Source organism: Pyrus communis, chromosome 12 (genome assembly GCF_041283825.1).
Source record: "Pyrus communis isolate YQ-2024b chromosome 12, ASM4128382v1, whole genome shotgun sequence".
NCBI classification, from domain to species: domain Eukaryota; kingdom Viridiplantae; phylum Streptophyta; class Magnoliopsida; order Rosales; family Rosaceae; genus Pyrus; species Pyrus communis.
In genome coordinates, this window is record NC_142576.1 from 11,044,186 (window position 1) to 11,064,723 (window position 20,538).

The 20,538-nt window shown below is 37.6% G+C and overlaps 1 protein-coding gene and 2 pseudogenes across 1 annotated transcript; 1 reads left to right on the top strand and 2 right to left on the bottom strand.

Annotated features, from left to right (window-relative positions):
• Positions 1-761: 761 nt before the first annotated feature.
• On the bottom strand, positions 762-2,625 carry LOC148692332 (uncharacterized; annotated as a pseudogene).
• Positions 2,626-7,477: 4,852 nt separating this feature from the next.
• Positions 7,478-8,485, top strand: LOC137744377 (UDP-glycosyltransferase 86A1 pseudogene; annotated as a pseudogene).
• Positions 8,486-8,590: 105 nt separating this feature from the next.
• Positions 8,591-15,658, bottom strand: TKI1 (TSL-kinase interacting protein 1). The gene is made up of 14 exons (XM_068484793.2): positions 15,383-15,658; positions 13,732-13,988; positions 13,540-13,622; positions 13,404-13,451; positions 13,174-13,283; positions 12,846-12,930; positions 12,248-12,524; positions 11,325-11,462; positions 11,063-11,205; positions 10,716-10,954; positions 10,312-10,630; positions 9,673-10,089; positions 9,442-9,564; positions 8,591-9,215 (listed from the first exon to the last, which is right to left on the bottom strand). Exons 2-14 carry the CDS (start codon positions 13,856-13,858, stop codon positions 8,988-8,990), a joined length of 2,337 nt encoding a protein of 778 aa, XP_068340894.2. The 5' UTR covers positions 13,859-13,988; positions 15,383-15,658; the 3' UTR covers positions 8,591-8,987.
• Positions 15,659-20,538: the final 4,880 nt, after the last annotated feature.

Here is a 20,538-nt window from a genome sequence, read left to right on the forward strand (position 1 = left end):
TTGCATAAGAAAAATCCATGGAAAACAAGAATAATCGTCTACAATAGTTAAGAAATATTTTGCTCTAGAAGTATAGGCAACTTTAAAGGGACCCCAAATGTCACAATGAATCAAAGCAAACGGTTTTATAGTTGAAATAAAACTGACACCAAATGGTAATCCACTTTGCTTGGCTAATGGACCAACATCGCCAGCATTATTGGACACAAAAGGAAAATGCAACAATTGTTTTGACATAAAAGCTAATCTAGGGCTTATAAGTGACCCAAATACCGATGCCATAACTCCATAGGTGAGAGCACAAGGTTGCAGAACCACTGAGGATGGTCAGACTTTGTAGGACCCCAGGCCACCAAGTAGTACATCCCTCCTCTTCGCTTACCTAAACCAATCACTGTCCTCATCGTTAGGTCCTAAATGAAACACCAAAGGAAAAAAAGTTACGGAACAATGTAATCCACTTGTAATACGACTCACTGACATCAAATCTACTTTAAAAGTAGGCACACATAGCACATTTTACAATTTAAAAGTAGAACTCAAAGGAATGTGACCAATAGAAAGTATGCAGGCTTGCTCTCCACTAGGCAACAAAATAGAAGACATTTTCATATTTTTAACACCATCAGTAAGCAATTCTGGTGTAGAAGTGATATGATCTATTGCACCACTGTCGATTATCCATCAATGGAGGAGCAAAGGTGATTTCGACAAACTTGTCTAAGTTGCATTGGCATGTGGAGCATCACTTCCCTGGCCATTCATAATTCGACGAATTTGTTGAAATTGGACGTCAACTCTTTGGTAACTGCATTTTCCGAGACTTGATTAGCTGAGGAAGAACTATTTTCCTTCTTGGGACGATTGTTCCCTTTTTATGGCTTAACCTCATGTAAACGATGGCCTGGTGGATACCCGTGAAGTTGATAACATGTATCAATGGTATAGTAGTATTGATCGCAATGAGTGGAATGCAGAGGTTTGCGATTATAATAGCATGAAGAATAAGACGACTTCGAGCCACCTTGAAGAACAGCCATAGCTACTGTGTCTGCAGTAACTCGTGAAAAAGCAAGGCTCATTTGCTTATCCTCCTGGGAAATGGATGCATAGGCCTGATGAACTGTAGGTAGAGGATTCATCAATAAGACCTGTCGTCGAACGACACTATATGAGTCATTAAGTCCCATGAGAAACTGCATCAATATGTTCCTCTCATTATGTGCTCTACAAGTGCAGGAAACAGAGTCACTGTAGGATAACAATTCATCCCACAAACTCTTCATCTTCGTGTAGTATGCAGCAATGGAGAGTTGATCTTGTGTGAGTGAAGCAATGTCCCGTTGCAGTTGGAAATTTTAGGGAGCATTACTTTGAGAATATCGCTCAAGCAATTCCTCCCAAATCGCATAAGCATCAGCATATAAAGGATACTATCAGAAATATTTGAGTAAATGGAATTGATAATCCATGCAACGATCATGTCGTTGCATTTCTTCCACAAAGCGTGATCGTCTTGCTTTGTCTTGAAGGAAGGCTGCGTGACAGTGCCATCAACAACGCCAAGTTTGTTTTTGGCACTCAGTGAGATCTTCATAGCACGAGACCAGGTAGAATAATTATCCCCATTCAAGGGTTTCGAAACCAACATCATGGATGGATGATCGGAATGATGGATGAATAATGGGTTGGAAATATCAGCCCTGGCGTTGGAACTGCCTCAAGAATTCACATTGGTGGCCATGGTAGACGACGGAAAAAATGAGCTATATGAAAATAGCAAGATAAAAGGTAGCGAAAAGAATTAGGTTTTCAGCCTAGCTCTCGATACCATGTAAAGAATCGTGCAAAGAATATTTTGCAGAAGCAATTTTCTTCTATTGATACAATGAGACTTTATACAATGAGAATCCTAATCAAGGAAGTAATCTAGCCTACATTCCAAGATTACAAATAATCACAAATCAATTACAAGTAAATTACAAAATAGTTTCCTAAACTAAGCCAAGATATCAGGGTTGATATCGTTGACTGCTCAACATTGGAATCCCATCAATCCTTTTTCCCAAAAAGAAGAAAAGCAGTGCCTAGAAAAAGAGGTTTGATGAGCTGATCATTGATTCCAATTTTTTTTTTTTTTCTGAATAAAGACTGATGAACTGAGAAGTTGTATTTTTGGCAAGAATTGATCATTGATTTAATGAATGGGTTGGGTTGGTGGGGACGGGAAGGAGGGAGAGAGGGATGAGGTTATTTGAGATAATAAATCTTTTGTGTTTTTTTTTTCAATTTTAGTTTATGTGGTAACTTTTTTTTTTTTCAAGTTTTAGATTAAAGTTAATAAAGAGAAAGTTATATATATTAATTTGGTTTGACACATGGCAAGTTTTGAGTGATAGTGGAGAGCCATTCAACAAAGTCTAGTGGCAAGTTAAGTTTTTCTCCATGGGAAGCCATTGGTTATCTACCACAATGATTTGATTTATTGGTTTTCAGGGATTTTAGTTGACCGTTTAAACTGTAGAAGAAACAATAATACTACCAACACTAACGACGAACGACACCGTTTCCTCACTTTTTTTTTTTTTTTGTCAAAATCTTACGCCTCATCTTACCTGTCCTCATTTTACCGAGAGGATACATAATAACTTACATGACACGGGCGTGAAGGTATATCCATGTCGTGTTGTGTCGTATAAGGACTTTCATGTCATAGGTATATTGACACTACGACGTTCAGTGTGAGTTATACAATGTAATGTGAACAAAAACTCATACGTGTCTACGACCACTCAGGTGGGTGCTGATCAGGTGGCTAGTTGAATGGCAGCTGAAGGTCTCTCGAATGATCCTGAATGTAGATGCCAGAAGCTAACATTGCTTGGGCTATCCCAACAATGTACTGCATAAGGTCGTCCTCTCATTGGTACACGACTTCTCGCTTTCATGCAACTTCTTCTTGCTTTAGCGCAGCTTCTTTTTGCTGGCTTGCTAGCTACATCTCTAACTGTTGCAGTTTAGAAGACATCGTCCTTCTTCTGCGACATAGAAGCCTACAAAAAAAACAAATAAATAAGAGAACTCAATTAAGATTATCAATCATAATTTAAATATTTTATAGTACAAAAAAATTTGAAATCAAAATTTAGAACAAAATACTTACATAAATATCGTCAGCCAACTAGTTGCCATAATTGACATGTCTATCCCCCCAAGCCTCCACTTCTAGGAAATTTGAACCATGCTCACGCCGTTCGTCGACCTGGAAAGATAACGGCCAAGAACCAAAGTGATGAAGGTATGGCTTCATTTTCTGGTTACCTTTATTTGTCGTCGATTTACGCTGTAAATTAAAAATTAAATAAAAATACAAAAATGGAATTAAAAAAATTTAAAAAAAAATTACTAGAAATGTCTAGCTCTAAAAATGATCGCACAACCACTCGCACTAACCAATCCTCTCCCTAACCTTTGGGGGTGGATCAATATGAGCTTCATCAGGAGATGCACAAGTCTTGTAATACCAGTGCAGCACATACTTTTACTCCTTGTACTGCTTAGTCCACACCACATGTATGTACTCTTTTGTACCCAGGTCTTCATGTCAATGGAGAAGTTGGTTAATAAGTTTAAAAAATTCTAGACTCACGAAAATCTATCTCATCATCTCGTCATTCACCTCGAGGCCGAGCTTCCTCCACATTTGGTGACCATGGGGCATGATGCGGATAATGGCACCTATGTCATGAGTCAACAAGTTGTTGACTTTTTGACCTGCTCGTTGGTAGAGTAGGATGTAATCGACGACGATCCGGGCCTACGATAAGCAGGTAATCTAGTTGGAGGCTAAACCTCTGCAGATCCCCCTTTCCCCGGTTTGCTCTTCTTCTCAATTGGGAGTTTCTATCTCCCTCCGAGTGAACAGTCACCCAATCGGCCTCCACAACATCAGCAGGGCCGGCTAGGACCACCACATGCTCGTGGCATCTCTGGCTGTGAGGACGCTTGGTAGATCGGGGCACTCGCCTCGATGTATTAAAAGTACTAGGGCCTGTCGCCGACTTAGTAGTGACCGGTTAGGTGCTACTGGGTATCCCTTTTGTCGGGCCACTCTGACCTGAAGCGGAGATATAACGACGACCACTAATGATCAACTGCGATGACATCTGTGAAAAAAAAACACACAAAATACTTTCTACAATTTTACAGACTTTTTACAAATTTAATTTCTTTCCTAAAACTTAAGTTTTTTTACTACAAACTTCACATATTTCCTACAATTTTTTTTGGGTAACAATATTTCCTACAATTTTCACATATTTCTACAAACACAATATTTTCATAAATTCACAATTATTTTCACAAACTCCCAAATTTACAATATTCACAATATTCCCTATTTTCCTATTCCATATTCTTTATTTTCACAAATTCACAACATTTTCACAACTTCACAATATTCGCAATATTCCAATATTTCCAAAAATTCAGAATATTCACAATATTTTCACAACTTCACAATATTCCCTGTTTTCACAATATTCACAATATTTCGCAAATTCACAATATTTTCACAATATTCACGGTATTCCCTATTTTCACAATGTTCACAATATTCCCATATTCACACAGATCACTATTTTCACAAAATCTTCACAAATTCAAATATCAAATTTACCATTGATTTTGTAGATGGTGGCTAATAAGAGGACGAAGAAAGATCAGTGATGGTGGTGGTGGCTCATGGACGAGAGTGATTAAGAGACTACCGAGAGGGAGCACAAGATAGAGAGAGAGAGAGAGAGAGATAGAAAGAGGGAGATTTCTAGGTTAAGTGGCACAAGGAGGAGGAAGACTTCAAATGTTTGTTGGGCAAAGGTCACTTAAAGCAGTTTAATTTTGATGAAAAAATGGTGGGAAATAAAGTTTTCCCAATGAAATTTTAGAATATTTTGTCGGACAACCTTTTATTTATGGGCAAATTTGATTTTTTGTCCGACGAATATATGTATGTTTGCTGGACGACTTGCACCTATTTCGTTGGGCAAACATCAAAAAAATTTAATTTCCTTACTTTTTTAATTTAATTTCCAACTGTTAGAAGGTCATTGAACTTGATGATCAAGTCACTTTAATCTGTGGTTTTACTCTCAATTACCATTCTTACAAAAAAAAAAAAAAAAAAAAAAATCAAAGGTCATATAGCCATTAAATTGTGACTTTTCAATTGTAACCATTGACAGATTTCGTCTGGTTACCTAATCCTCAAAAATTTGTTTTTGGTGTAGGCAATCATGGAGTAAATACAAACAAGTTTGACGGTTGGATCGTTGAAACTAATTTCGTAAAATGCATATCCCGTCAAAACAATAGATTCAAGCAACGCTTAGAGTTTATTCTATACTTCCACTAAGTAGAACGTAAGATTTTGTGGTATCCACTAGTGTAAATATTTTAAATTGATGATCAGGTTCTTCTTCATAGTATTCTTCTATGGTCGATGAGTGTAGTTGTATAAAATTATCAAATTTTGGAGTTAAAATAACTGTTAAATTGTGATTTTTCGTTTGTAACCATCAAAGAATTCTATCTAATTACCTAATTTGCAAACGTTTGTTTTCCATGATTTTTTGCCTATGTGATCTTGGAGTACATACAAACAAGTTTGACGGTTGGATCATTGAAACTAGTTTTGTGTAATGTGTATCCTGTCACAAAATAATAGATTCAACAAACACTTAAGAGTTTCTTCCAGACTTTCATTAAGTAGAACATAAGATTTAGTCGCATCAGCTAGTGTAAATATTTTAAATTGATGATCGGGTTTGTTCATCGTATTCTTCTAGGGTCGAGGAGTGTAGTTGTGAAAAATCATGAAAATCAAAGCTAAATAATCGTTAAATCGTGATTTTTCGTTTGTAACCGTTGAAGGATTTTGTCCCGATACCTAATCCCCAAAAGTTTTTTTCAGTGGTTTTCGGCGTATGCAATCTTCGCCATTGCGCGCAAGTCTGGCCTAGACATGAGCTAGACAATGGTGAGTGATTGTTTTCCACTGGCCTTCAACGAGTCTCAGAACCTCGAACAATTTCTAGAGGGTGTATTGCATGTCTTCCCTGCCCATGTTGTTGAACTTGCGGGACATTTAGTCCAATCTAACCCCTCCATCACTAGCTTAATTGCCGATACCTTCCACACCTCGGCTGCGGCCATAGCCAACAAGTACAACCTTGTCTGCATGTACATATTTAACAATTTTCTACGCACAATGTTTTCTCCAATATTCACTACAAAATTCATATTAGGCTTTGAATTTCTTTTGTTCTTCTGCTTTTAGTTTGAGAATATAGTGAACGTGACTTGCATCTTCCACAAGTACACAACATTACTGCTCTGCTTGATCTATTCTTCGACTGCTCAATGCCCCGTGAAAATAAGGCACCACGAAAAGACAGCGGTTTAAATTGGTGAAAGCTGATTTTCTTTTTTTTGGAACAAAAACTTGGTGGGAGCTAGAACTCAGCTTCAGTCTTGCATATATGGTTTCTAAGAATAATAAAAGCCTCAAGCAGAGAAAATTTAAGTTAATAAACCACAAAACGAAATCTCGATTGTATCAATAACACGAAAGAACAAACCTAACCTGTAGAGATCGACGAAGATGATGCCATAGCCAATCACAGTAGAACTTCTCCTCTCTGTTGAAAGCTTAACGCTTGTACTAACAATACGTCTTGGTCCAAAACCAAGCTGCCTTTTGCAAGAGCAGAAGTTTACTATTTATACTACAAAGTAGTCTCACCGATTCATGTAAGCGAATCAACAAGTTACTAGGATCACAGATGCTAAAGGGTGGGAGAAACAAGGCAGCAATAAGTAAACTTTCCAGAAGACAAGACAGATCAAACACTATATGTTTGGAAAATTTGATGTATCAAGTGGAGCTGGTAATGAAAGAACAAGCAATTTCCAAAACAACACGGTAACGGACTCGAAATCTGCACAAACTTTATACAGGTTTGATTAGTTAATTTATGTTGATGTCAACTGATATTACTTGCCTAGAAATCCATATGTATAAGTTGTGGGAATAAAATCTGTCTACTCTTCGAAAGCACCCGAGAAAGAAAAAAGAAAATATATAGCGAAAATGACTTTGCATTAATTAAGGAAAATCCTAAAAATATAGTGTTTTCAATGACTTGCAAATCTAGAGAGAGAGAGAGAGAGATGGAAGATCGTTCAAAGCCTTATGCAATTATGGTGCCTCTCCCTCTCCAAGGCTATGTAATCCCATTTACCAATCTGGCCGTGAAGCTTGCGTCACAGGATCAATTTTATCAACACCAAATTTATTCACTCACCACCATATAACAAAATCCCAGCCCAACAAGAACACTGAGGATCATGATCAAACTAACATATTCGCCACAGCACGCAAGTCCAGTCTAGACATAAGCTACAAAAACCGTGAGTGATGGTTTTCTGCTGGCCTTCAACCGGTATTAGAACCTCGGCAAGTATCTTGAGGGTGTGTTGATGCTGATAGCTTCCACACTCGGCCAGCAACCATAGCCCACAAGCACAACCTTGTCCATATTTCCTTCTGGACTGAGCCAGCTTTGGTCTTAAGCCTCTACTATCACTTGGACCTCCTAAGAAAAAAAATGGTCATTTTTGTTCTCATAGTACGTAATAACCTTCTCATAAATCACCTCAAGTTTTAGATTACATAGCTAGGTTACGAATACCTTATCTTACTACAATATGACATTTTATGTTATCAAACTATCAATACACAAATTCACGACTCATGAGTGATTTAAGTTGACAATTTGGAATAAGAAAATTTGGATTGAGTATATATCGCTTTGATAGTTGATTTTTCAGAGAATAGCGAGGACACCATCGAATCCGAGTGCCTTTCAGCCTTGCAAGACAAGCAACCCACGTATGCAATTGGCCCCGTCTTCCCCAATCAACCTACGAAGAGTATTGTTGTGGCTACAAACCTCGCGACTAAGTTTGACTGCACCGAATGGCTCGGTTGCAAGCCTCATGGTTCCATTTTGTACATTTCATTTGGAAGCGTTGCTACAGTTGCTAAGAATGTGATATGGTGCTCTCAAATTAAGGTGCTTTCACATCCAGCAGCAGGAGGGTTCTTAACACACTGCGGATGGAATTCCATACTCGAATGTAAGCGGTGTGTCATTCCCATGTGTTTCCCTTTTCTTGGCTGACGCTAATCGAAAACTAGTGGTTGATGACCGGGGGATTGGACGGAATCTCTGTGATAGGGTTAAACCCGTTCGAAGGGCGGAGATAGCAGAGAAGATCGACCGTTTGATGAGTGCAAATTCAGGCAGGTTGAAAAACGAGATCAAGAAAGTAAGCCAAACGTTGGAGGATGCACGGATCCTCACATAAAAACTTATGCCAATTCACTAGTAATGTAAAGGCCAAAATTCAAACTCGAATGTAAAACTCCACATTGCCAATATGCTTCTCGGTTTTGTTAACAGTTCCGAAGGACGAAAATACGTCGGTACCGGAAATAGTTATTTATAAACTGTATCTGTGATAAAAATTCGCAGCAAAAGATGATAAACATTGAGTAGGAACGAATGTACAAATAACACTGCCAACCTTAGGGTTTGAGACAACCAGGTTCATCTGATCAGGTTGCAGTAGGTCGTACATCAGTTATGAAATACAATTTACAGAAGGAAAAGAAAGTAAAAAAATAAAAATCCAAAATACAAGTTCTCTACATTTGTACAAATTACGACCTTTTGATCAGAGAATTGTACACATAAAAGGTTTGGTTTTCCATTCGGGCTCGCAGGGGCACCTTTAGCATGCAATCCTCAAGTCAGAGCTAAACTGAGAAAACGTTAAAGTCACTGAACTCCAATTGAAGCCCCGCAATTAGAAGGGTGTTACGCTGTTGTCCGATTTGGCACGTATGTCCGATTTGGCACGTATCAAACTCCGTTGCCAATTTTGAAATCTGAAAAGGATGCAGTTTCTCGACCTTCGGCTGATGGTGTTGCTTCTTTCTTATTCACCCCGAAAAAGGAGCAATTTTGAAATGCATCAAGACTGCTGGCAATAAGGCGGTTCAACCCACTAAGGCTATCACTCAGCATGAATTCTTCGTTATTGTATTTGGAGGACGGCATCTCCAAATCTAATGGTCCTAAAGATTCAGGCTGTAAAGATAGGAACACAAAAATCAGATTTATCCCCAAAATATTACTGAAATGCCATAAATTTATCGCTAAAATAATTCTACATATATACAGATACAATTCCAATGACACTTTTTTGAGGACCCTCTGCTTCCTTGATAACAAAGGGGTAGGTTTCAGCAAGACCCGGCAAGACAGGTCATGAAGCTTCAAAGTTAAAGACAGAAAATGCTGAAAAGAAACATACCCAATATATATCTGCTAATGCGTTAAAATCTTTTACTGAACTCTCAATATGTAGATCCGGCTGACACTGGTCCACACGGTCTCCTTGGGGAGGATCAATGGGCCTGTCAACGACAGTTACGTCCTGCAAAAAATAGTCACATTACACAATGTGTTTTCACAAAGCAACTCTGCCTATTCCCCATCCACCATGCAGAGTTGAGTAAACAAATTATGTAATAGGAAATGATACCTCAACCATAAGATCAGATCCCGCTGAGCTTGTACAAACTGTCTGTTTGCATGGCCCTGGGGGAGCAACCCCAGGTAAATTAGTAACTTCTTGACAGAAAACAGGATTCTTTGGAAATGAGAAGCCATCACATGTTTCTTCAGCATCCCAGATAGAAGATACATGGGATTCCATAATATGTTGACATCCCATCTTGTCCTGTCTAGCAATATGAGCGGCAATCACAGCATCAAAAGAATCACAGCTAAATGGGATCTGCTGTAGGCATTGGGAGGTTTCAGCAGCAGGTGGATCAATGCGGTTAGAATCTAAATCATGAGACACTCCTACTAGCAAATCTCCAACACTTATGTTGGTTAGGCTATCCGCCCAATCACCGGATGATAGTGAATTGCCATTAATTAATCGCGTGCCATCCTAGGTTTTTAGAGACAAATTAAATGTTCAGAAAAACAGCATAGCAAATATAAACAAGAAAAATATGTAAAGAGTTTACGGCACAATCTACTCCATGGTTCACAAAATTAGAGAGGTGAAGTTACCCATAGAGGAAGGTCAATTGTTAATATGTCTATTCAGGCCTATGAGCCTGGAATGAATGATAAAATTAAATGCTTGAAGCAGAGGAAGGTCAATTACCAGATCTCCCCGATGTACTGAGTTATTCTGATCACCAGCCTCCTTTCTATGCAATGTCCTTATTTCTGTAGGGGCCCCCACATTGTTTGGACTTGAGGAGACATAGCCACTTATCTCATTGGGCTCATCAGTTGATGTCAAAGCAAGAGAGTTCTTATCCACAGACTGATTGTTAGTTGATAGATGAGATATAGGAGTTGAATCCACAATCTGCTCGTTCCTCTTCTCCACATTCATGTGCTCCCCTTGAATGCTGAAAGATGCTATAGGTGCTTGGAATTCAACAGACCTGAGCTCAGTATTGGAGAACCAACCGTACCTGCAATGATAGAGCAAGTCATTTATGTTATTTAGTGATCCAATATAAGACACTATATTTGAGTTCAAAAGAAAGAAGTAGAAACCTTAAACGAAAAACTGGAGGGCTTCCAATTGTTGAGTATACATCCGCCGCACTGACAACTGAGTCTTGTGCCCATCTAGGATAACCCATCAGGTTCTCTCTCTGAACACTGTAAGGGAAAAGCATTAGCTCTCCCGATGCTACATTTGAATTCCCCCATTTGCGATTTAGGTGTTCCAAAACTGATGATATCTTTTTCCGAGTACTAAGAGTGAGCTCCAAGTGTGGATTATGTTTATCCTGCGAACCGATGAAAACCCAAATTTTGGTTACATCCCTAACAAGTGTTCAGGTGTTTAACCTTTATTACAAATCAAACTCTAAAATTTTAGTTATGCCAGTGCTTACAATTTCCAAGGCTCTCCTAGTAACATCATCAATTGGGAACAACTGGAGTTTAAGTTTCATACAATTGTTCTCTGTGTAAATTTTTTGTGGGAAAGTGGGCATAGGGGACAGGACAGTTCCAACAGGAACAGAGCAGCTTTGCCCTGGAAATCAAAACGAAAGGAACCACTGCATTAAGAAACTTTGCCCAACTTCATTGAGGATAAGCCCTTCAAGAACATATAATGTAACAGACAAAAACTGGCCCCAAAAAAGGACTCACCTTCAGTGCTTCTGTCCTGCTGCTGAACTTCTTTATCAGTTGCTGCTCGCTCCAGGTGCTCAGCAGCATCAGCAACCAAAGAAACCCCAGCAATTGCAGCCTTTTCCCACTTTTTATACGCCACTGACGAGACAGCACCTGCTAATAATACATGAGTAACCAGAAAAATACCAAATTTCCTCAATATGGAACCAGCAGTAAAAATATGTGACCATATTCACTTATTTCAAAAACCAGATACTGCTAATTATTTTGAATAGTAATTTTATAAAATGAAGCTGATACCATATGAATAGTAATTTTATAACATGAAGCTGATATCATATGAAACAAGAAGCAATTCCTCACTGTATCCAACACGGGGAAAATCAAATTAAGTAAAACCTTCAAATTATTTTTTCTAATTGAAAGAAAGATAGTCAATTTTATTCTCGGGAAAAGAAAACAAGAAGAATAAAGCCAGACATTAAGTTTCAAGGAGGCAAGAACAGCAATCTAAGAAACTAGAGTCACAAAGGTACTTGGTAGTTTGAAAACTTAAAGGTAATAAACCAAAATAAATTTAACCATAACCATCCTCAGATTCAAGCAAGTTATATAAAATTAATGAGGGTGAAACCCTAAAATCCAAATGCACTCAGATATTCCTTCATATTAGGTGGAAGGTGACATCAGATATTTATGCTCATCCTTATACCACTTCGCTGAAAGTATATATGAGCAAAAAGTGCACCAAACAATTTAGAGGCCAATTTGCACAGCTGGGACAACGCAGCAAATAGGAATTAAATTCTAAACTTTACATGAAAAGATTGTCAATGTGACTAATTACCTAAAGGAAGTACCAAAACAAAATGACCACATAAACTAGCATCTGTTACAAGGAGAGACTGAAAAGTGGTTAGACTAACAAAAAGAATCACCTGGTTTCCGTCGTTGTCTAGCAGGTTTCATGGTACTTGAGTCTCCTTTGTTGCTACGATTAACACCTATATTTACATTGCGCTTCATTGATGCTTTTCCAGGTCCTAATTTCTGAATATTGTGACTGTCAACAAGAACCAGTTTAACTGTGCGATTATCATGTCCTGATGGTCTATTCTGATTGGAAACAGTACTCGGAGCATTAGGAGGGCAGTTTTCCCCCTGAGAAGGCCGTTTCCTAACACTCTTCTTCCGGTCTTTCAGGAGTTGGTGTTCCTTTAAGGAAAAGACATATGTTAGTCAATCCATGATCAGTATATTAGATCAAAATCAAACATAGTGCCCTTCTATGAAACTACATTAACCATGCTACACCATAAACTGCTCCACTCATCATGTACACGAATTACACTATAGTTACCCATGGTTGATGTGTGTAACACAAGGCATGGTCAGCTAAATTGGTGGTCAGCAAAATTCTAATCTATCAAACATAAGAAAGTATTTCTTTATCCAATATATCTATATACACACACACACACACACACATATATTTGTAAGAAAGTATTCATGGATCAATTAGTGTATTTTACTAACCAGTGCTTCTATAAAGATCTTAAACCTTCGGGGCTTCAAGTGAAGCTTTGATGCTTTGCAACTATATTTTTCCAGCAAAGACCACCTGCAACAAAATCATTCAAAACATATAATTCTCTGCACAATTGTACTATTTATCAAGACAATTTCGGCAGACAAGTAATTGTCAATCATGATGTCCCTAAGCCCTTTGATCAACGATAAATATCAGGTTGAATGTTCCCAACAAAGACTGTTAAAAACTAAGATCCAACTGCAGTCTGTATTTTTTTAGAGGAGGTCCACAGGAAATAAAAATGGGGGTAATCTGATTAGTAACAAATCTTACCATCGAAGCATAGCAGCATTCGTATCTTTAGAATTTTTGGAATCCAAATACAATTCTGGACCCAGCAGCTTGTTCATACGCCTCACAAGACGATAGTAATAATGCCTGACCTGGAAACCATGAAGGGGAAAGAAAACAAAATGAAACAGAAAGAAGATTAAAATCAAGATGTCGACAGGAGGATCCATGGACCATCGTGAAAACAGTCAAAAGTAACTGTGATCAAATACCTGATCCTTGTTTTTACTTTGAACACGTCGAGTGATCTTTTCAAAATTCTGCAATCAATGTTTGAACAGTTAGGGATTATTATGTCTAAAATAGTAAATTAGCAACAAAAAAAAAACCCAAATAACAAGAACATGCCTTCCCAACTTGTCGTAACGCAGAAAAGAAACTTTCCTCCTCTTGATGTGTCCAAGCAGCCCATTGCCGTGTTGTTTTTTTCACTGCACATTCACAACAATTAGAACGTCGAAATTTGTACCTGGGAAACTGACATATTCAGCAGAAGCCCATAACAAATAAATTTAGGCATAAGTTTCGCATTAAGCATACTGGGCTGCTGCTGTACGACATGAGTTGAGATGGTTGGGGCTACAACTGGACCTCCATCCTGAACCAAGAAGCTCCCCTGATGAGGATGTACCTCAGAGTCCATGATGACTGTTGACCCTATCTGCATGTTCAATGCATAACAAGATATCTATATGCTCTTGCTCTCAGATTCCAGTGCTTCGAGTTATACTTTGTTTGACCTTCAAACTTGGTGAAAATCCAACTAGTTAATTGTAAGGAGAGGAGTTAAGCTTAGCCTGGAAAAAATCAATTCAGAAAAAAAAAAAGACCAAGTTAAATAAATAGAAGGAACCAATCTAACCAGGGTACACCAAATGCACCAAGGATTCACATTAATACACCCCAAATTCAATTTCTCCGTATATTTCATAATATTTTCTGGTTGAGTTATCAAACTCATTTACATAAGGATCTAAAATTTCAGATCTGCTAATTTCAAATGGCCCAATTTGAAATGCACCCCTTCATTGGGTAGAATTTTATATGGGTAACGAACAAGTAATTTCACATTCAAAACCAAAACTCACAAAAAGAACTCCGTAAAACAAGCACTGAAGCTCACAAGTTCTTTCAAACTGCTTATGTGATTATTAGATTCAAAATTAGCACTTAAAGACCCAACACCATAGTTTGTCGAATACGGAAAGAGCATCTGAATTCCGTATGGTAGGGACGAACCGATTCGTTGACAATTCGGTGGTAAATTTGGTGGTTGTTCATCTATTCATCTCTAATTTCAAGGTTTTTCAAGGCTGAAAGCACGTGGCTTTTCCGGGAAGTTTCGGCAGAGGAAGACATGGACAGGGCTGACAGAGTGAGACCCAGGTCGGAGTCTGCAGATAGGTTTGGGTGGGGTTGGAGAAAGAGGGTAGGGCTGGGTTCGGTTTCAATCAGTTTGGTTTTTTACCAAAACCAAAAACAAACCAAAATTACTGTTCGGTTTGATTTTGTCGGGTTCTGTATGGGTTCAATTCGGTTTTTTTTTTTTTTTTTTTGGTTACCTGAAAAATGTTTTTAAGATTGCCATTATCAGGGATCTTAACATCGGAAGTGATTCTTGAGTCTTCTAAAACTTGAGCCTTCTGATGCTTTAATTTCCAAAGAAATTTGAATGCCAATTATAATCAAAATGAAATAAGTATCAACAAATATTTTCACATGATCATGCCAATAATAACCAGAATGAAATTTGGAATGCTTTATTTTGTGATCGTTTATTGGTACAGAGTATCAACAAATATTTTCACATGATCATGCATGAACTATAATCTCAAAATTCATAATCCCCTGCTTTTGATTTCAACAAATATCTCAAGAAACAAATCATTTACATTATATATGTATTTATTCAGCATATACAAACGAGGATTCGATACAAAACCGAACCCTCGAAGATCTGAAACGCAGCTCAATCAAAACCAACAATGGTAAAATTGCACACCCAAATCATTCAAATCTATCAGAAATTTAGCGAATTCCAGAACGAAGACTAAAATTGGCAAGAAATATATACAATTTACATACATTCGGAAACCCTAATTTCGCAACATTTGGTATCTGAAACTAAAAGTAGCAGCCCAAACAGGTATAAAGATAAAATCGGAAGTACCAGAGAGAGGGAATACGTTACCATTGAGCGACGAAAAGGAGGCAGTGAGCTGTGAGACGGGGAGGAGAAGGCGACGGCGTGATTCAGGAAGGGTATTCGCCGGTGATTCAGAAAGGGAATTCGCGAATCGCGAGTGATTCAGAAGACTAAGAGTCTGAGTGAAAAATTTGCGAGGGTTGGGAGGACCGGGTTCGGTTTCAAGGTCTGAGGAATTCGCAGGGGTCTGCGAGAGAGACTCTAGAGCTCTGAGGGAGGAATTGCCGATAACGGGTAAACGACGTCGTCTACCCAAGGTCTGAGGGGGTCAAGTAAAACGACACCGTTTTAAACTTCGGTTCGGTTCGGTTCGGTTCGGTTCGGATCGGTTTCTGAATCACTGAAACCGAAAAACATCTTTTGGTTCACTTCGGTTTGTCAAATTCAGTTCTTTCTTTTTATGCGATTTTTTGGGCTTTGGTTCAGTAAAGCGAAACCAAACAAACATATTTCGATTTGCCAAATTCGATTTGGTTTTTTTTCCTTCAATTTGGTTTGTTTTCAGTTTTCGAATCCACCCCAAAAGTGGGAATCCATGAGAGTTTTTGGTTTCAAGGAGGAGACCATGTTAGCTGAACAGATAAGTCACTGAATATCTGCATTTTTGCCCAGAGCGACGAGATTACAGAAAAATTGAAGAAAAAAAAAAAAAAAAAAACGCACTTGTAAATTTATAGGTTCATCTTCATCAATTCCTCATTAGATGGTAATCTTTATTGAGTTTATCCTTCCATCTTTGTATCACCCCCTGATTGGGACACTCAAGATAATTTGTGAGCTTGTCCCTTTTAGATTTGTGTGCCATTTTAATTTTCTAAGGACAGAGTAAGGCGGATCGAAATATGAATACCTCAAAAGTCCTATTATGGACTTAGAAGCCTTCACTATGAAGCCGACTAAACAAAGCAGTGATGCCACCTTCATCCTGTTTCGGAATCAGTGCGCCTGAAATTGACCATGCTTGTTCCACAAGATATGAAAACCTAATCCAGTAAGGAATCAGTGGGTTTCCAAAATAGTGGAGTCCTTCCAATCTAAGAATCAGCGTGGGCTGCAAGTAATCGCACTCGTAAGAGCATGCGATGTAATAAGGATTTCACTATCCTGAAGAGGTCATTTCCTCGACTAGTATAAATACACCCTTTTAGGTTTATCTTGGGAACGCAATTCCTCCACACTTATTTTCTTGCATATTGCTTAAGTGTTAATATTACTTACTAACTTGACCTTCAAAGAGCCTTTGACCAGCACACCTCCTCCCTTCAATCTTTGGCTTACTCATGGTTGTGTGTTCTTTTACAGGTAAACAAGTATGAGCATCTCCACCTCTTATGTCGATGCGCAAATTTGGTTCCAACAATTTGGTTTGGCGTTTACTGTTCTGGTTTGTCATTTGTGCCTTTGCGGTAAGTGTTTGAATATATAACATAAGAATGTAACATTTGTTTTATCAAATTTGAGAATATTTTATATTATTTTGATTGAACAATTAAGTTAATTAATTGACTTTGATGTGTTTTCATCTTCCAATCACATATAGAAGCGGAAGCAGCAAAACTTGAAGAACTAAATTTTAAAATTAATCTAATGAATATTGTAAAGACAATACTTAATACCACAAAATATTCAAACAAGATTTAAAAAGTAGCTAAAATTTGAAAATATGGAAACAAAAAACAAATAACTTGAAGAAGGACCAGCATCATGCATGTCGCTTCCAATGGCAGTTTGATCTTCCTCCTCCAATAATTGATGCCTCAAACCTCCCAACATGATCCTTTAGATTTGTCTCTTTTAGATTAACATCTTATTTTTTTATTAGCCTCATCTTCATAAATTTTGCAAAAATGTGATGTAAAATGGATGTTCGAACGAACAAAAACAAATTATCTACTCTCAAGCAATTCAACTTATTTCTCTTAACATTATGGAATATGGATATGTGCTCCAAACTCATTCCGTTGATGAGCTTGATATTGGTTGTGACAACATCTTTCTAGTTGTGCCTCCTGGTGCCATTTCTAATAGATATTATAATTATAAAATTGCAGGGTTAAAGCTAATGATAGACAATATAAAGGAATGAATGTTACCATCTATTAAGCACAATTTTTTCAAAATAAAAAAATCTTGTTCATGCATTTTATCTTCTTTTGTCATTTATCTTTTATTTCACCAAGCATGTTATCCATCTTTTTTCATAAATTTCACCCATTTTTGTCTATCGCCATCACAAAATTTTACCAACTAATATATGGGCTTTGTGATCTTTATGATGGAATCTACTTCATCCCAAAAACAATAGCTTTGCGCAAGCTCAAAAACTTTTGCCGCATTGGTTCCATGCTCTAAGAACAACTGAAAAATCATTTGCATGCATGAACATACATTCTCAATTGTTTGTTGCAACAATATTTATGAGTGGATTGTGCTTTGTGTTCGACCATCTATTTGACATGATGGACACCCCGTGTGTGCGCCATGTCTGTTTAACAGGTTTCAACTCATTTTTAATATTAGTTTTACATGTATCCAATAGAGTAGTTCCAGCTTGTTTACCCTTTAGGTTTATTATTTATGGCAATGACCATCTCATGTGTGGGATCATGATTTTCTAGGGTCGGAGTAAGGTTGATCGGAATACAGTTACCTCAGAAGCCCAGTCATGGACTCGACAGCTCCAAGCGAAGCTAGATCAGACGAAGCAATGGTGCCACCATCACCCTATTTCGAGGCAATAAGCTAAGCCCGAGCGACTCCGTTGGTATGACCATGCTTGTTCAGTAAGTCACGCAATCTAATCTGGATATGAAATCAATCAGATTCTTCATATGACTTGAAGTTCCTACAATCTAGGAACTGGCGTGTGCCGAAAGTAATCACAACTCCTAAGAGGTTGCAATATTTACTTTTAGATATCCTCTAGGATTCTCTTGGCTTAGAACAAGGATTCTATCCTAAAAAGGTCTCTCTCCCAATGATATAGATACATTCATCTAAGGTTCGTCCCTGATAACGCAATCTCGATACTTTAATTCTCTTGCCCACTGGTTGAGTTTAAAACTGCTTATTAACTTGACCATTGGAGAGCCTTTGACTAGCACACCCCTTGGTTTCAAGATTGCTCACGGTTTTGCAGGTTGCTCGGATTTGTACCTTCACCATATGCGGCTTTACACAAATTTGGTTCCAACAATTAGTGCTTTCATTGAGAATGAACTCCTATTCCTCTCAACCAATCCTGGTGGTTATGATTTTACCCTAAAGATACATACAATACATAAGATATTTTTACAATTTCTGCAACCCTTCTAAGTTAAGATAGACTCTTCTCAACTCTTGATGACAACAACTTGAGCAAAATTTGAACAATTGGCAACTTCCCCTTGAAAGTCAAAAAGATTCACAGCAAGAATAATATCTCATTTCTTAAAATCTTCAGTCTTTGATACCATGTTACATGAAATACATTGTACCAAAACAACTTTGTAATAAACAAAAGATGACAGGAAATTCAAAATATGGAGACCATTAAGCAATAAACCAATTATTAAAATGTTGAATTGTCATGAAGCATAGCCTCATCATGCTAAAACAACACAATGCCAGCTGTAATCGGACATCATAATCTCCTAAATGCCATTCACAAATTTAAACTAACATTACCAAGAAGCATTATGTACCTGCAAAAGCCTATGCAACAAACAGTTTAAGATTTGTTTTTGTTGGGTTTTTCCAGTCCGTGATGAGTTGTCCTAAGGCTATTGGGAAATATAGTCTTGGAGGATTAAATGTTTTCCAATTGAAATTGTTTCTCAATTGGGGTGGTTTTCCCAATTGGAGTTAGTTTCCCAATTGGAGTTATTTACCCAATTTAAACTGTTTACCTACTTTAAATTGCTTACCCAATTTAAGTTGTTTTCACAATTGGAGTTAGTTTCTCAATTGGAGAAAGATTCATAAAGAGATTTACCAATTCTTATTGAAGAAGACATTTATTATGTCTATATAAAAGGGCTATTGTACTAGTTTTGAATTTGGAGAAAAACAATATTTATATACGGAAAAGGATCCTTGCCAGATCATTTTCCTAGGGATCCTGTGATCATGACCATTCATCATACATCATGTGGTCAGAAAGCATTTCAAAATTTAAAATTAATATAAATAGTACCTAACAAAAACTAACTGCACAATGTATGATGAATGGTCACGATCACAGGATCCCTAGGATCTCTAGGAAAATGATCTGACGAGGATCCTTTTCCTTTATATACCACTCAAGAGTAAGAGTGAGAGAAGAGCAAAGTGTGTGAGAGAAAAAAGAAAAGAGATAAGAGTGTATTTCTTGTTCTTTTTCTTTCAAGTTTTTCGTCAAGTCTTAATCCTAGAGATTTGGCAAGATTATCTGTTGTACTCATTATTGATATAGTGAGATTGTTGTTGCTTCCCCATGGACGTAGGCACATATAGTCGAACCACGTTAAGTATTGTTAATCTTAGTTACTTTGTTTTTTGACTTCCAAGTTTGTCTTGTTTTTCCCATCTTTAACATGATATTCTCAACAAGTGGTATCAGAGCTTGATTTAGCTGATATCTATTTAGAAGGGAGTGCAACCCGCTTTAACTGGGTTATGTGGAAATCAAGAATAGATGACATGCTTTACTAAAGGTGTTAAGAGCAAGCCATCAAATATATCTGATGATAATTGGACCATATGAAGATGAGCGATGTTTTTTGGCAAATAAATCTATAACTGCATTTGCCTATGATAATGGTAGTTCTGATCAGGGGGAGCCTAATCAAAAGAAGTTTGATCAAGAAGAGCTTAATCAAAAGATGTTCCATCAAGGGAGTCTGATCATGGATACTGTGATTCGGAAAGCCTGGTCATGAGAAGTCTGATTAAGAAGAGCTTAGTCAAAATAAGTTCAATCAGGGAAAGTCTGATCATGAGTAGTTTCAATCAGGATGAGTCTGGTTATGAATAGTTCAACCTGGGGGAGCTTGGTTATGAGTAATTCGATCAGAAGGAGTCTGGTCATGAGTAATTCAATTAGGGAAAGCCTGATTATGAGAAGTTTGATTAAGAGGAGCAATCTTATTTTGGTATACCTTGCTCATGGTCTGTAGAGGAGA